Source organism: Globicephala melas, chromosome 1, assembly GCF_963455315.2.
Source record: "Globicephala melas chromosome 1, mGloMel1.2, whole genome shotgun sequence".
Classification (NCBI taxonomy): Eukaryota; Metazoa; Chordata; class Mammalia; order Artiodactyla; family Delphinidae; genus Globicephala; species Globicephala melas.
Window position 1 is genome coordinate 31978683 of NC_083314.1, and position 17952 is coordinate 31996634.

The 17952-nt window shown below is 39.1% G+C and overlaps 1 protein-coding gene across 5 annotated transcripts; it reads left to right on the forward strand.

Moving 5' to 3' along the window:
• The first annotated feature begins 1596 nt into the window (after positions 1-1596).
• TMEM183A (transmembrane protein 183A) lies at positions 1597-16798 on the forward strand. 5 transcript variants are annotated; one of them, XM_030872684.2, is made up of 8 exons: positions 1597-1809; positions 2004-2093; positions 2910-3077; positions 7978-8137; positions 9019-9199; positions 11612-11692; positions 13298-13453; positions 14802-16798. In XM_030872684.2, the coding sequence occupies exons 1-8, from the start codon at positions 1701-1703 to the stop codon at positions 14985-14987; spliced, it is 1131 nt and encodes a 376-aa protein (XP_030728544.1). In that variant the 5' UTR covers positions 1597-1700; the 3' UTR covers positions 14988-16798. The 5 variants fall into 5 exon arrangements, with proteins under 5 accessions (XP_030728544.1, XP_030728545.1, XP_030728549.1 ...); XM_030872685.2 differs by having other exon boundaries at positions 7981-8137; XM_030872689.3 differs by having other exon boundaries at positions 13306-13453; positions 14802-14896.
• Positions 16799-17952: the final 1154 nt, after the last annotated feature.

The following is a 17952-nucleotide window of genomic DNA, read 5'->3' on the forward strand; positions in this document are numbered from 1 at the left end:
AGTATATAGATGTCAATTCATTCCCAAATCGTCTATAAGCTGAAAGAAATTTAAAAAAAAATTTTCAATAAAATTCTTTCTGGAACTTGAAAAAACATAACAGCTCTTTTAGTAACTTTTACAACTTGTCTCTCTAGAAAGAATGTGTATCTTTGAGTTTGGAATTTAGCAGTGTCATTAATTAAAAATTGCTGCTTTTTAGTAAAAGGTGAAATAAAAGATTTACATGTGTTCGGTTCCATTAATGTGGCCAAAGGACTTAAGAGGAGCTTTGCTTTAGATCTTCATATTTTTGAAATTTGAAAGATAAACAGTTTTGGGGTTAGCACTTCTTTCATTCCAATGAATTAAAATAGTAATTATACGGTTGAAAATGAATGTTTCAGTTAAAACCTTTAAGTCTCCAATAGTGACGGCATAAAAATAGGCTTTATTTCTTTTGCACATTTGACTTCCTCCAGAGTCTCAATGTCTCGGTGTTTTCAACAGGGTATCACATTAGCAGAAATATACTTGCATGTGGGCGTTATGAACTTTTTATTAATGTTGTGAAATGAGAAGGCTTGGTGCTTTACCAGCTGTGTTTTGACTACAAACATCAATCATGGAAAAATTATTTGAAACAATTTTCTTTTAGTTCAGTCTATTAGACCCTTGTTCATGTTATAACTTTACATAAATTTGAATAGTTCACGACTATAACCAATTACTCAGTTTCAATTACAATTCCTAATTGATTCAACCCTATTAGCACCATCTCTAGCGATAGTCTGTTACACGATGTTAGTAAAAGGCCAGTGGTTTGCGCCTAATGAATGTCTATGTATTGAGTAATTAAAAACAGAAGTCTGCTTCTAAATATGTTAGGGTGGCACTGTCTGGTGGGTCCAACAGTTTGGATTCCTGGTCCCTAAGTACCATGCTTCTCAAGCCAGGGATTAGCACAATTTTGGGAGCTGCAAAGAACTTAGAAGGACAAAGAACCTAACTTAGGACACACAATAACTTATTCGTACTGGTGATACTAGACCAGGATCCTGCTCCCTCACAGTTCTGTAACCTTCGCTCGGTTTTTTCTCAATACAAAGGAAAGACACCATTCTTTCCTCATTGATCCTTCTAGTATTAAGTTTGGAGTATGGTGGTAAATTAATAAACTTTTAAGAACCCCTCCCCCAACTTTGAGAATTCAGAAATTTACAGCTTTTGTATAAGAAATTAGAGTTAAGACTCTTTTAGACCCATGTTGGACTATGTCTACGTGGCCTGAGAGATGGAGCACGAAGATGACAATAGATGTGCTTTTGGGATACTGAAGAGAACCTGGAGTGTGGACAGAGGCAGTAGCAGAAAAATCGGGGAGACCATAATGTAAACTCAGCTCTAATCAACGGGATTGTGGGTTTCGGGTCTGAGACACCAAATCACCTTACAAGACGTATGATAAAAAACCCACACTGCCCAGAACGGGCAGCTAAGCTACCCTTGGGGAACCAGATGCAGTTTGATCCTTAGGCGCTGGGTGATGACGTACTGCCTTAGACCAGGTGGTGATTGGTTTCTGAAGAGGGGGGTTGGCCGCCACTGCGACGCGGAGCCCTGTCCTAAGCCTCGCGAGAGCTGCGGTCCTGGAGCGGGATGGCCGCGGAGCCGGGCAGAGCTGGCCTTTGGCTCCTGCTTCCCGCTCTCTGGCCTGAAACATGGCCCGGGGTCCTGGCCCGCTAACCCGGCCTCGCCCCGGCACAGTCACCATGCCCAAGAGAGGAAAGCGACTCAAGTTCCGGGCCCAAGACGCCTGCTCTGGGCGAGGTGGGCGAGGGCGGGGGCGTTGAAAGGCTTGGGGCTGGAAGCAGGGAGGGGGCTGGACAGCACCGAGGCGAGTGCTCGCCTGCCTGCGACGGGAGGGCGGCTGGACTGGGGACTTGAAGTGAGCAGGAAATCTTGGTGGGGAGGAAGCTGAGGAGAGAAGGCCTCCTCCTTTGAGGTTTGGTGCTGTGTTTCAGTGACTGTGGCGGATTATGCCAACTCGGATCCGGCCGTCGTGAGGTCTGGAAGGGTCAAGAAAGCCGTCGCCAATGCTGTTCAGCAGGAAGGTAGGCTTCCGACGAGTCTTTTCAGACTCAGTGAAGAGAGAACTAGGTGCTTTATTTTCCTGGGATTCTGCCTCAGTGTTTTTCTTGCAATCCTTTAGGCATCTTCCTGTAAACATGTTTGCTCTCCTCGATGGTTACTCATATATTCAGGGGAGGGGAAGCATTAGTCAAGAGCAGTAGCAGTTTCTGTAGCAGAAATATTTTATTTCTGTCTTCCCATAAAAAAACAAACAAAAAAAAACCTTTGTGTACTCTTCTTTGGTTTCCACAGCTTTCTTCCTGGTTATTAATCTTATTCCTGTTGTTCACATATATTCTCCACTTAACTCTGCTGTTTGCTTCTTTGTGTAATAACCTTGAAGTATTCTTTTCCTTTTCTCATGCTTCTCTTACTTTCAAGCTTCTTACTCAGGGGTCCATGAAGCTTGTGTTTTCATGATATGTACTGTCTCCAGCCCAGGAATAAGGTTAAATTGGGTTTAATTCCTCTCAAACACTGCTCCTCAGAATTTATGCAAATGAAAATAGCATTCACCTTTTGCTTTTACCCTGAAGGGTTTATAGTGGAGAATAATTCACTCCCTTTTTCTTCAGGTCTGAAGCAGTTTCTGCAACTTTGGAGTCAGTTTGCTCATTACTTTCCAATTTTTTGTGTTTAAAATGCTATTTTTTTTTTTTTTTAAGATTCTCAGCTTCCTTTAGCAGACTCTCACACAGCTTTTGCTTTTTTTTTCTTTTTTCTTTTCCTTATGGATGCTGATATCCTGCCTAAGCCATGGTACTCTGCCATCTCATTCTCTTCTTATTTTCTTCTAGTAAAATCTCTTTGTGGCTTGGAAGCCTCCCAGGTTCCTGCAGTAGAAGCTTTCTCTGGGGCTGGTGAGCCCTGTGACATCATTGACAGCAGTGATGAGATTGATGCCCAGGAGGAAAGCATCCATGAGAGAACTGCCTCCAGAAAAAAGAAAAGCAAGAGGCACAAAGGTACAGGGCTCGCTCTCTTTTGGATTATTAGTCCTATCTGTGGTGATAACTTGAAGCTGTCACTTTGTCAGCACAAGAGGTGATACCAGTGGAGAACCAGAGTTTGGATCTTTCTAGTGGGACAGGACTTCAATATACCAGGGCTTTCTACTTATATCTAAAGTTGAGAGGAAAGGAGATTGGTAACAGTAGTAGCCATTCATTGAGAACATATCATTATCAGGTAAAATCCATGTAGCAACAGGAAAACAAAAAGCCTTTGCATTTCTGGATTTCTGAATGTGTAAGGAAGCAGAGTTGTGACAAAAATGTTCTCTCTCCCAAATATGTGGATTGTATATAACCAATTTCACTTCAGCGAAAGTTAGATTATTATCGTGGACTTTTAAGTGCTCTGCAATTGTTAATGCCTGCTTTGTGTCTAGTAGGTACTGTAGGAAATAGAGAAATGTGTGATGTTTATGTATTAGTGGCAATAAAACTTACACAAATGAAACAAAGAAAGGTAAACTAATGGTATACAACGTGCCAATGCATCATTCACTGGTTTGCTCCAGACTTAAGGAATCAGACTCTTGGGGTAGAGCCCAGAATTCTTAAAGCTAAAGTGGTTCTGATGATCAGCTAGAGTTAGGAGGAAACTAATGTAATAAATGATATGTGTATTTTTGGTCTCAGATCTCTGAGAACTTTCACCTATACTTGAGAATCAGATGACAGACTTTTGCATATGTTAAAATATATTGAAATAATCAATAAATTAATGAGCTGACTTTGCTTTGAAGTTATACCAATTATTGTCAGTGATACCACTCTTTTCCGGAACCAAGAATGTTAATAGACATTCCTCACACTTCTTTGTTCCTTAATTTCTTGCTTTAAATCCCTACTCATCATCATCATTGTATTAGATATTTCTCTTGATTTTCCTTTTTGGTTTTGAGCACATTCCACAGAAGAGCTTACAGACTTTAAAAACATCTTTATTGAGATAAAATTCATCTCTTTAAAGTGTACAATGCAGTAGTTTTAGTATGTTCTCAGAGTTTTTTTTTTTTAACATCTTTATTGGAGTATAATTGCTTTACAATGGTGTGTTAGTTTCTGCTTTATAACAAAGTGAATCAGCTATACATATACATATGCTCCCATATCTCTTCCCTCTTGTGTCTCCCTCCCTCCCACCCTCCCTATCCCACCCCTCTAGGTGGTCACAAAGCACCCGAGCTGATCTCCCTGTGCTATGCGGCTGCTTCCCACTAGCTATCTGTTTTACGTTTGCTAGTGTATATATGTCCATGCCACTCTCTCACTTTGTCACAGCTTACCCTTCCCCCTCCCCACATCCTCAAGTCCATTCTCTAGTAGGTCTGTGTCTTTATTCCCGTCTTACCCCTAGGTTCTTCATGACATCTTTTTTCCCCTTAGATTCCATATATGTTAGCATACGGTATTTGTCTTTCTCTTTCTGACTTACTTCACTCTGAATGACAGACTCTAGGTCCATCCACCTCACTACAAATAACTCAATTTCGTTACTTTTTATGGCTGAGTAATATTCCATTGTATATATGTGCCACATCATCTTTATCCATTCATCCAATGATGGACACTTAGGTTGCTTCCATCTCCTGGCTATTGTAAATAGAGCTGCAATGAACATTTTGGTACATGACTCTTTTTGAATTATGGTTTTCTCAGGGTATATGCCCAGTAGTGGGATTGCTGGGTCATATGGTAGTTCTATTTGTAGTTTTTTAAGGACTCTCCATACTGTTCTCCATAGTGGCTGTACCAATTCACATTCCCACCAGCAGTGCAAGAGAGTTGTGTAGCCATCAACATGATCTAAGTTTAGAACATTTCTATCAACTCAAATCTATTAGTATCATTCCTCATTCCCTCCCAACACTCTCTCCCACCCATCCCTTCTCCCAGGCAACCACCAATCTACTTTCTGTCCTTATAGATTTGCCTATTCCGGACATTTCATATAAACAAAATCATATAATATGTGGTCTTTTGCATCTGGCTTCTTTGACTTAACATAATGCTTTCAAGGTTCATCCATATTGTAGCATATATCAGTACTTTATTCCTTTTTATTGCTTTTTCTTTGACTGTCATAAATAATGCTACTATGAACACTCATGGACAAGTTTTTGTGTGAATATATATTTTCATTTTTGTCAGGTAGGAGTGAAATTGCTGGATCACATGGTAACTATGTTTAACTTTTTGCGGAACTGCCAAGTTTTTTATGAAGTTTCCATTTTATATTCCCACCAGCAGTGAATGAGAGTTACAGTTTCTCCACATCCTCCTCAACACTTGTTATTGTCTAACTTTTTAAACTATAGGCATTCTAGTTGATGTGAAGTGGTATCTCATGGTTTTGATTTGCATGCTAATGATGTTGAGCATCTTTTATGTGCTTATTGGCCTTTCGTGTATCTTCTTTGGAGAAATGTCTATTCAAATTCTTCACTCATTTTTACATTAGGTTATCTTTATATTACTGAGTTGTAAGAATTCTTATGTATTCAGGAGACCAGTCACTTATCAGATACATGATTTGTGGTTTACAAACTCTTAGCTATAATTCATCTTTTACTTCCTTGCTGCACTTTACCCCCATTAGGGTCCTTCATTCTCATCAAACTGGTCTTTTTTTTCCCCCTCTTTTTTCTTTTAGCTTTTTAAAAATGAAACATATACAAAAGAAGAGAGAATAGTATAATGAATCCAATGTGGCTATTACATAGCTTCAGTTATCAACTCATGGTCACTTTTGTTTCAGCCACTACCCCCTCACCCCCACCTCAACATACACACACACACACACACACACACACACACACACACACACACACACACACACACACACACACACACACACACACACACACACACACACACACACACACCACATACACACTTGATTATTTTGAAACAATTTCCAGATATTCCATTTTTATGTCTGTAAATATTCTGGTAGTTATCACCAAAAGACAAATGCTCTTAAAAAAATTATCACATCTAAAAAAGTTAGTAATTTCCTTTTTTTTTAAAGCTACTTTATTATTATTTTTTAAATTTATTTATTTATTTTTGGCTGTGTTGGGTCTTCGTTGCTGCGCGTGGGCTTTCTCTAGTTGCAGCAAGTGGGGGCTATACTTCATTGAGGTGTGCAGGCTTCTCACTGTGGTGGCTTCTCTTGTTGAGGAGCATGGGCTCTAGGCGTGCCAGCTTCAGTAGTTGTGGCACGCGGGTTCGGTAGCTGTGGCTTGTAGGCTGTAGAGCACAGGCTCAGTAGTTGTGGCACACGTGCTTAGTTGCTCTGTGGCATGTGGGATCTTCCCGGACCAGGGCTCAAACCCGTGTGGCCTGTATTGGCAGGTGGATTCTTAACCACTGTGCCACCAAGGAAGCCCAACAGTAATTTCTTAATATCATCAAAATCTTGTTAGACTTGTCTCTTTATTGCCCTCACATGTGTTTTGTTTTTTTAAATATCCAGGCTTCATGTTAACTGTTTATTTCACTTGGAATACTTTTCCCCTTAACCTATGAATATCATATTTTTTGTCCTTCATAACTTATCTCCATGAAGCTTTCCTTTACTGATTCCATTTCCTACGTTTTGAAATTTCTTAATAATTGTGTGTAAAACATTGGCAATTTTTATAATTACTGAGTTTTGTCCCTAAAAACAGAAAATTTTTAATAGTACTCTGCTTTGTGAAAGTCTTCATGGGTCTCAGTGGAGGAAATTCTGATAGTTGTTTGCCTTCTCTTTTAGAGAGAGATTTAATGTGGGAGAAGGGGGCCCCAAATGTGGTAGGCTGAGCCTTAAATGGTTACTGGAGATATCAAGAAGCATAAGAACCAAAAAAGACGATGTTGTTTTAGAAGCATTGGTCTCTGTTATGAAGAACCTAATGCAAGAACCTGATTGAGTCATAGGGCTGCAGGAAGCAGCTAGAAAAGCAGAGGCAGCTTCAGGGAGGTAGTTGTAGGGGCTTTTTGCTCAGGAAACAGAAAGAAAAAAGCTGTGTTTTGGATAGCTATATAACTAAGTCTCAATTAAAGATTATGGTTAGCCCAGATTCTGGTATCTCTGTGGAGTGTGAATTTTTATTTGAACCTGACATGTATAGTGGACCTCAGGGTCAAGAGAATTAACCCTAATGAGGTCTGAAGGAGGAAGAGGTGGGGATACATCATCACAGGGTATCCTTGAACACTGGATGCTTGTGGCCAGAATTGTAGATCAAGCTGACAATGAAACAAGAAGAAACCAGAAGACACATATCTAAGGCAATTACTGAGTAATAAAAATACACTGTAACTTACTTGTTTTTTTTTATTTAGTTTGTACTTTGAGGTTTCCTCATACCATCTTAAAATCAGTTTTATTTTTTAAGTGACTGAATTGAAGAAAATGTTTGGTGGATGGGGACTGCAAGGGAAATCAAGGGCAGAATTTATAGTGAAAAGCTGGACTTTGGAGAAAACTGGGTTCTGTTTACCTTGAATACGTGCAACGTTCTGTTTTCTTATAGTAAAATGGACACAATAATATTTTCCTTATTTCCACTGAAAAATTATTATAGTTGAATGATATAATATATGCAAAGGTACTTTGAAAACTTCAAAATAGTATGTAAATAGTGGTTAAATAAAGGCCTTAAGAACAAGACCTATTCACTTGGGCAACAGGAAACAAAAGTTTTCAGCAGCTAGAGTAAGCAGGAAATGATGAGTTTGAGAGGCTTCCTTGGACCTATTTAAACCATTTTCTTAACTGTGCAAGCCCTGGGAGAATTGAAATGATTGGGGATCTTTATATGTGCATATAATAGAAGATCAAAAGTTATAGTTCTTTTTTCTGTTTCAGAAGATCTGGATGGGGCTGGAGGAGAAGAGTATCCCATGGATATTTGGCTCTTACTGGCCTCCTATATCCGTCCTGAGGACATTGTGAATTTTTCCCTGATTTGTAAGAATGCCTGGACTGTCACTTGCACTGCTGCCTTTTGGACCAGGTTGTACCGAAGGTGCGACCACAGAGAGCTCACTGTGTTATCTGTGTAACTTATTTCTTGTTGTTTTTGATTTGGAGCTACTCTCTGGATGGTGACCTCTTTTCACTTTCTCTACTGCATGCCTGGGCATGAACCTAGCATTGAATTCCTTGAGCTCCTCTTTAATTTAAAATTGATATTATTAATTCATCTGGTAATTGTCTTCCCTATGGTTACCCACTTTTCTTCAGCGGTTTATCTTAGCTAGAATTTTCAAAAGTTATAGATGCCCATCTGTTTATCTTTGCAATTGGATTTGTTGTTTCTTAGATTTGCTAGTCATCTTGAAGTATCATATAGTCTTTGTAGTTATGCTGCTCTGTGTATAGTTGTAGTGGTGAAGAGGGAGTGAATGATGTGATTAGTAAGAGGGCTGACTTTTGATGCAGGGTTAGAAGTGTAGTGAAGATTGTAAATCGTCAGTAAGAATGTGGTGGAAGGGGATGGTGAGGTATCAGGGAGTAGAGAACTTTCTGAGACATGTGACAAGAGAACTTGGTGGATCTTCCCCAGTGCAGGTTCTTTTTGAGCAGCTGAAGTATATTGTACTGGTATAAAGTCAGAGACTTGCCCCTTTTTTAAAGTGAAATAGTGAGGATTTAAAATTTTTAAATGAATAGAGGAGTGCAGGATTACAAGGTATATTGGGTTTTGCATAGAAGAGACGCAAAAGTAGCTAAGAAGTGAAGGAGATAGTGATTTGTGTGTGTGTATGTGAGAGCACTGGGACAAACTAACTACTGGCCAGTGGAATAGTATAGTAAAATTTGTACTGAGCCCAGGAGTCCTAGGAGACTGGCCTAGAGCAGAAGAGAGAGGTCACTTATTGGTAGGAGTAATGTGTCATGTTTTAGGCACTACACGCTGGATGCCTCTCTGCCTTTGCGCCTGCGACCAGAGTCAATGGAGAAGCTGCGCTGTCTCCGGGCATGTGTGATCCGATCTCTGTACCATATGTATGAGCCATTTGCTGCTCGAATCTCCAAGAATCCAGCCATTCCAGAAAGCACTCCTAGCACATTAAAGAATTCCAAAGTAAGTGACAATTAGTGTTGGGGTTTAACAAATGGACTCTTGTATAATGGGCCTGTTATCATGGCTTGTTTCCAGCTTCCTTGATGGGGTGGTCTAGGGCCCTAAGTACCAGGCTGCTAAGGGACTAATGTAAACTTTCAGGGCTCATGGGTATCTCTTCTCCAAGACATTCCTGCTGTGCTGGGTTGGCTCATGTTATCTTTACCTTAAAGCTTTCTTGTGCTTTTAGCATATTCCTTATTCTCTTTATTTTAATTTATTTTCATGCCTTATACACTGGGCCACTTTAGATGGTTTAGATGGTTTGATGGTTTGGGCTAGGAAGAACACAACTCAAATGGTAGATGTAAACTATAATTCTTAAAAGGTGCTTTAAATCATGATACAAAGATATAAAACGACTTACTAATTTTCTTTTTCTAATGTGACCTTGACATCTGGATTTCCACTTTCTTGTTAACCTTAAAAGATTCTGGTGTGGACTTCTTCAGCATTTGCAAAGTGCCCACTATTGCCAGGCTCAGGGGTGGGTTGTTTCAGAGACTATAAGGTACTTCCACTCATAGACTTTAGCCCTCTAAAATTCTTACTGTGTTCTAGGCCATTCCTTATATCTTGGAATTTCCCCAGTAGTTTATATTTGTACATTGTATTCAAGGTTCTGGCATTCTTCTGATTTGTAAGTAGGTCTATAAGCCTTTGGTCCATTCTCTCCTTTTTTCTGCCATAATGAAATATCTAGTGAACACATCTTTGCCAAGCTAGACTAGTATAGCATATATGATTATTTAGGCAAGTTGATGTCTCGGCCTTTTTCTCATTCAACTAATACTATTGTCTAAATTTTGTATCTTTTGCGTTTGTTAATAATTTTTATTACTCTGTTCCTACCCAAAGTCTGGTGTTCTATAGCACTTCCTATTCTCTTCTGTTTTGTTTTTATGCTTTGGATGTTACATAATGATTCTTTTCCCCTAGTTCAGCTCTAGTGTGATAACATTCTACCTGATACATATTGATTAAAAGGGTACTGTTGATTCAAGATCATCATGGTTCCCCCCAGGGTTGCAAACTGAGGTGGTCAGGGCCATTGGCTGAGCCAATTTAATGTCACACTAGCTGATGGATTTAGGGCAGGATTAGAATGCTGGGTGAGTAGAATTTCATTCCTTCTCCTTGTAATATGAGTGGACAGTGTATCATTTCACATTTATAGTTTTTCTCCCCCAAAAAACATTTGATCTTGTCAGGTGAGGTGGGGATCATCCCAAAGCTAACCATGCTAGGGGTGAATCAATTGTTGGGAGCAGAGCAGCATTGGGCAAACTCCTCATGCTTGACACATCCTCGCGGCTCCAGTGCACAATGCAAGTGCTACTGCCTAAATCTAAAATACCCATGTCTTCATATTCTTATAATTGTATATTAAGTTTTTTAAGTGGACTAAAAAAGTGACTTTTAAGTGGCTAAAAGTCAAGGTGGTGATAACTAAGGTCTTAATCCAGACAGGAAGGCTAGGCCACCTGTCTGCTGCTTTTGTACCTGTTGTTAGAGATCTTCTGAAGAGGATGTGGGACCTGCAGTGGCAGGTGTCCCATGCATGGCCTTGCTAGTATAACCACATCGCATGGCATTCAGGAAGTTGCCAGCATGCCTAAGGGAAGTTGTCCCATGTTCCTGGACTCCACCTTTTCGTATTTGATTCTCCCTCTCTCTCTTTTCAGTAGCATAGCTTGTGTGGGACACTGGAGCCGTTGTGTTGGCAGCAGAAGTGTTTGCCCCTTAAAGCCAAGCCCATTATTTTTGATGGAACAGCAGGACCTACAGGGCATGTCTGAAGGGCAGGACAGCTGGCACGGCGGACGACCCACCCCTTATCCCCTGGGAGGTACTTAACTTCTTGTGTTAACCCTAGCTGTAGCCTGACTTTCCTTGAGGGGCTTACTCTAGACTGAATTCAGCTCACCTCTGTAGTTTCCATACCGGCTGTCTGCTCCCAGAAGGTCCTGAGTGGTTTGCTCCTATTACGTACAGGGCTGGCTGTCTCTGCCTGCCTTATGGCTTTGTTATCATCTTGTCTGGTGGCTACTGGCTGCCCTTATATTTTAATATAGAGGAGTGGCCTGCTGAATCAGATAATGCCCCAGTCTCTAGAGACCATGTTTCTGTCTTTAAAGATGAGAACAATAGGGGTTGACCTCAATAGCATCTGAGGTTGACTTATATTGGTACCTCTTCTCTTTACTGAATAGCCTTGGGATTGTCTCTTTTCATGTTGCACCAGTGTCAAATTGTAGTGGTGGTGCGGGGGAGGTGGGGGTTTCTATCCGTGCCAAAGTAAAAATCTCAGCATTGGGACCGTGGCTGGCTTTAGAGCTAGCAAACAGAAAGGTTATTTTTATTTTCTTACAGTGCTTACTTTTCTGGTGCAGAAAGATTGTTGGGAACAGACAGGAGCCAATGTGGGAATTCAACTTCAAGTTCAAAAAGCAGGTGTGTGCTTTTATCATCTCTTTGCTTTTCAGGTAATATATTACTCTAATTTTACTAGACATAAAATTGCCTCATTAAAATCAGATAATACACATTAAAACATATAATGTCATAAAAATAAAAGAAAACTGTTTTCTATGAAAGAGGCACAAAGATTTAATAGCTTAATGCAAAGAGTAAACCTTGAGTGGATCCTGGATTAATGAACAAAGAGCAATAAAAGACATTTTTGGTACAATTAAAGAAATTTGAGTATGCCCTGGATATTAGATTATATGAAATTATTGTTAATTTTCTTAGGTGTGATAATGTTACTGAGGTTATATATGTATCTTTATTCATGTTGAATAAGGGTGGAATGCCAGTGTTACTTTCAAATGGCTTTGCCTCCCCTACCCCAAGAGTTCATGTGTTTTTTTTCTTAATATGTGAATATATATAAAATGAGAGGTGAGGGAGAGAGAAAACAAACGTGGCAAAATATCCAGTGGTAAAGGGTATACAGGAGTTTATTGCATGGTTTTGTTAGCTTTTCTATATATTTGAAGACTTTAAAAGTGGGGAAAGGGAAAAACTTGTTATAACAATGTACTGAGGTTATTTGACTAAGAATTTTTTTGTTTTTCAAAGCAAATGTATTTGTAAACAATAATACTTCATATGGTTTTATATCTGAGGCAGTTTGGGCAAGCCATGGGGAGAGGGACTGCCAAGAGTCTATTTATAAGAAGAGTAGATACTATTGCACCTTTATCTCTGCCTTTTTCTTGGACTGTACCTGAGATCTTGGCTACAGTGAGGATCTGTTCTGCATGTCTTTACTTCTTGTCCTCAGCAGCCTCATTTCCTCCATCTGTCTCCCATACTTAGTATCTCACTGAGGTGACACATTACAAATAGAATTACAGTTATCCCTCACTTGATGACAAGTGTGTTCCAGATAAGTTTGTATTTAAAGTAAATCATATTTTTACATTGATTTTTCAAAAACACGGTTCTAGGGATGAATTTTGGCTCTGATCATTTGCTTTTAATAAGATGTCCACAATCTATGATATCCATTAGATGTTGGTAGAAAGTCCACCATAGCACCTTTTTGGGAGGGAACTGAGGGGCAATCTTTACAGTGTATACAAGCTAAGACCAGAGCTGCTGCAGGAAAGTGAATGCTAAGATTTCCTCTAGCTCTGAGAGTTGTGACTCTTGTTTTATGATGCCTGGAATTCGATGACCACTTCTGCTTCCATCCCTTTTTGTGCAGCAGATGTTCTTTGGAGTCTGACAAGTCACAAGGAATTTGTGATCTCTCAAACATTGGAGGGCCTCTGATAGAGCTATAAGTTTCCATGTCTTGCCAGATGGTAGGAAACACCATCTAAATGAAGCACCCACTGTCACATTTCTCATCCAAATGTGTTTCCATGTCTTTCAAAGGTCAGATTTTCCTTGATCTGTATAGAAACTGATATGTATATTAAAGAGAGAAGAGATAACAGAAAAATGGATCTCAGCAGCTTTAGTTAAGCCATACCATTTTCATTGGTGGAGTCTTAGAGCCATAAACATTTCCTCTAACCCATTAGAGTAATTCTTAATTCTCTTCAGTCCCCTAGATTAAAGAGCAAGTGTATGGGAGGATTGCAGCCTCCCATTCAGTACGAAGATGTTCATACCAACCCAGACCAGGACTGCTGCCTACTGCAGGTCACCACCCTCAATTTCATCTTTATTCCAATTGTCATGGGAATGATATTTACCCTGGTAAGTGGAGACAGGATGTCATCCTCAGCTCTTTCATAGACTCACTATACTTAGGGTTTGAAAGAAATTTGTAAATTTAACCATTGAGGAAGAAATCTTTCAAGAATAATTTTAAACAAAATCTGAAAGCAGACTTGTATACTAGGAATAGACATATTTGTGAAGTTAATTATGTCTGAGAATATTTTACTTCTGTTTCCTTCTCTATAGTGAACAGAATGTTTTTGCATCTCCTGTGTAGTGTTCATTAATGTTTGAGAAACATTATCCTGTTAAGGTTAATGATGAAGCTTATACATGAACACTGTATGTCAGGACCTGAGGCATGCATGTGGTATCATATATGGAATATTAAAATGTAGGGTTACCAGCTCTGTCTTTTGTGTGATGCTCTGACTATTCAAGGTTTAGCTAAGAATTAGATTTTAGCTAAGAATTAGATTAGTAAACAACAAATATGCTTCTGGTGTATTTTCCATGTTTTTAACATTTTTAACTGGATTGGCAACTGGAGAGTTCATGTAATTTATCTTCTCTGTATTTTAAGCTTATGTTCAGAGATGTTTCCCCCTCCACATTGAAAATAGCTTTATTCTTTTTTTAATGGTAAAATAAATAATTCATACTTCATGTGAAGAATTTAAATAATACATAAACACATTGAGAACAGTGAAGGTGACTTAGACTTCCGCTATCCTATAACTGCAGTTAACTTTTGGGGAGCTGTTCTTTAATGTATCTGTTAATATATATTCAATACATGTATACACCCACTCTCTTAAATAATTTTGTATAATTGAGATTATGTCATATATCTGTTTTTATTGTAGGCATCTCTCATTAAGCCACATTAATGACTTATTTATATACTTATTATACTCCATATACTTTCTACTCTTAGAATTCTATACAGATTTACGTATACATAAACATTTAGAGATTTTGTGGTTTATTTTCCAAAACAATGTGATCAGATCAGTTTCATGCATCTTGCTTAACTTGCTCAATAATATCTCATCAGAATCCCTTCAAGTCATCTCTTATAGCTGTAATCCAATTTTTTTAAATTGTCATTAAGGTAGTCTATGTGCATGTGTCCTAATTTGTTCAGCCATTGGAGAGGCTTTCTTTAGCACAGTTTAAATATATGAAGCTAAGAAAAACTTATAAAAATCACCCTTAATTTTTAATATCTTTGCAAAAAAAGATAGTATAGTGCTGTTGGTATAACTTAGAGATTATTTTGTGGCCTAGTTCATGTCAGTTTTCTAGATTGTCTCATTTTAGAGTGAGTCATAGGAAAATAAGGTTGTTTAATTTGAGTACTGAATTTATTTTTCCCTCCCAGTTTACTATCAATGTGAGCACGGACATGCGGCATCATCGAGTGAGACTGGTGTTCCAAGATTCTCCTGTCCATGGAGGTCGGAAACTGCGCAGTGAACAGGGTGTGCAAGTCATCCTGGACCCAGTGCACAGCATTCGACTTTTTGACTGGTGGCATCCTCAGTATCCATTCTCCCTGAGAGCATAGATACTGCTTCCCATCACTGAGGGCAGCCCTGAGCTAGGCCAGTCCATTTGTAATCAGATTCCATTTTGGAAGGGGCAGCTGATTGTATATCTGGTCAGTAATGCACATGCTCTTCAGGTTTCTGGGGCTCCTTCTAGGGGAAGGAGAAGGATTGAATCAGGAGTAAAAACATTATGATTTATAAACATATTTTAATGTAAAATTTTGCATTTGAAAGGTGAAACCTGGCCCTATTTTCTGTGTTAAACCCCATTTGGTGCTACTGAGTTTGTTCTTTATTCTTTTATCCCAGCCAGAGTGGATGATCTCGCTTTAGGGGAAAATTAAACTCTTAAATCTCCAAACATGGAAATTTCAGCATTCCCTTATGGATCAGAGTAACCTTAGAGGCTTAAAATTGTTGCTACTGTTGCTTCCAATTTAGCTGCCCCTCAAATTCAAGTGAATATTTCCTCTTCTCCCTTTACCCCTCTCTAGAAATAAAGCAGGTGACAGGGTTTTCATAAACTTATGAGATTGACTTGTGTATCTTTCTTTAAAAATATTTGTCACATAAATATTTTTTTGCCAGTTTTGGATTTTAGGTATTTTTTTTTTGCATGAAGCTGATAGTAATGATAATGATTTTGTGCTACACTAGGAACTTTTCGTATCTCTAGTTCTCACAATCCTGCAAGGTAGGTGATACTATTCCCATTCTCTGGCTGAAAAAGCTGAATCAGTGACTTAAACAAGGCCATACTATCCAATAAGTGGCAGAGCCAGAATTCTGACCCAGGTCCTTTTGCTGTGCCACAGTTAAAAAGGTCAGTCTCATTATTCTTGTGGTAGATGGTGGCACAGGGGAGTAGGCAGAGTGTACATAGATAGAAAGAGTAAAAGGGTGAGTAAAAAGTTGATTGTGGTATACCTTATCCCTAATCAGCCTAAAAGTTATATAAGATTGATGAAAGAATCTTTTAAATATGTGTTTCCAAGTAAAATGTAAAACAAATCAAGACAGTTATTGCAGGAAGTATAGTGATATTTTCATTGAATTGTTAGAAGGGCATTTATTATGAAGGTTCATTAAAAAATTGCATTCTCATATTGAAACCAGACTCCTGCACTATAAGAATTTAGTGACTCCTTTGCTCTGCTCTGCCCTGTGCTGCCTATGAGAGCTTGGCCTTTTATCCCTGCAGAAATGCTCATGTCCTCTTGGTGAGAGGACTTGGTATAGCTTGTGTACTCTGAGAAGAGGATCATGTTTTTGTTTTGTTTCTGCTAACAAGATAAGTTTGCTGCTTGTCTCCTCCCACCTGCCCCCCACCCAAATTAGCTAGGGAGCTGGATATTAGCTAGAGGTGGCATTACGACCATATTCTTTAAACATGAAAATCTCATGGGGGTAGTTATTATCATGAGCTTGACTGCTAAATTAGTGTGTTGTTTTTTCCTTACCATTCCCTACCCCCTGCTATTTAAAGAATATTCTTAGGAAGCCCCTGCTTAATACAGCTGCTAACAGCTAACCTTACCCTGCACTGAGGGTGGTACTAAAGCTGTTCACACAGAAAGTGAGCCTGGGTCAGTGAAAACCAGAATTTGGGCAGTTAAATGATAAAAACAAAAAACCCCTGAACAATATGCACCATCTCTACAATCAGAAGTTGCCTCTTTGAGGCAAGAGGAGAGAAGCACACAGTCCCTAGTTCCCTGAATTAAAGATGCCATGGAGCAGAAGGGAGTTGTCCTGGTGGATTTTGTGTCCCCCATTTAGGAGTTAACTTTTAGAAGGGGAGTGAAATAAATTTGGCTTAATAATTGTGTTCTGACTGATCTTCCTAGTTTTTGTATGAAACTCCATGGTATGATGATATTGCCTCAGCTGTTCTCTTAGTATAATATTGACAAACACTTGGTAAAGTATGTTATCAAAGGTTGTCATGGCTTCAGCCTTCCCTCTGCACTGACTGAGTTGCCTTTTCTAGGATGATTCCTGATTCATTAGTGAAAGGATATGAAGTGTCTCAGGGATTTCCTTTTGATGAGAACCTGAAACTACCTGGAGAAGAGTTGGAACTTTCTGAACTGCTTTTGTAAAAACTGCTTTGTACTTGTCACTTCCTTAAATATGTACCTTGATTTTGCTCTAAGGGTCAGACAAACAAAATACTTAGCTTCATTTCTTACCCCTCAAATAAATCGGAATTACTCAGATTTTCCTGCCTTCTACCAAAGATACAAGGAAACTAAGCCAAAAGGTGAATATATTGCGGGAAAGAAAAATATTAATTAATTAATGGTTATATGTGCCACTGATCTCAACTACAGCATTTGTTGCTGATATAGAACATGTGTGTGTATAAGTCTGTACACATGGCATGTATATAAAAATCTTTCACACTTGGAGCAGTGTGTACTGGGTAAAGGATTGAGTAGGCACTGTGATGATACTTCACAAACCAGATGGGAAAGATGCATTAATAGCCACCGGTGACAGGGTAAGGAGCAATTCAAGAAAATGTACAGATTTAACCAAAATTTGTCAGGAATTTTGGCATTGAGACTGTCTTCATACTATGTATATATAATAGACAAACATTTCATTTTATAGTAAGTGTTAGCCAAATACCTGAATTCAGGCAAGCGACACAATTCACTGAAGTGCACCCTAGGGAAATGTATCTGGATTAGGTTTCTCCACTTAAAAAATGGGTACAACCAGAGTAAAAGTAGTAAATGGGCGCAAGAGAAAGGTGACGAACCATTGGCAAACAATCACAAGGCCAGTACTGAGGCCAATTTAGAGAGCAGGTGGTTAGAGACAAAGGTAAGTTCAAAGGGATATGTGCTGCACCTCACTGGGAAGGAGGCAGGACTCCGCTGGGCTCTGAAACTTTACTGGCGTTGGGTAAAAACCTCAGCTCTCCGCCACCTCGTAAGGGACTCTCCGGGCAGCACCAAGATGGCGCGCAGCATC

Excerpts from the sequence above, each read along its gene's own strand:
- TMEM183A (XM_030872684.2), top strand. The coding sequence starts at position 1,701 with ATGGCCCGGGGTCCTGGCCCGCTAACCCGGCCTCGCCCCGGCACAGTC. Across the intron at positions 8,138-9,018 it reads TGGACCAGGTTGTACCGAAG|GCACTACACGCTGGATGCCT; the intron begins GTGCGACCACAG and ends GTCATGTTTTAG. Across the intron at positions 11,693-13,297 it reads ACTTCAAGTTCAAAAAGCAG|TCCCCTAGATTAAAGAGCAA; the intron begins GTGTGTGCTTTT and ends AATTCTCTTCAG.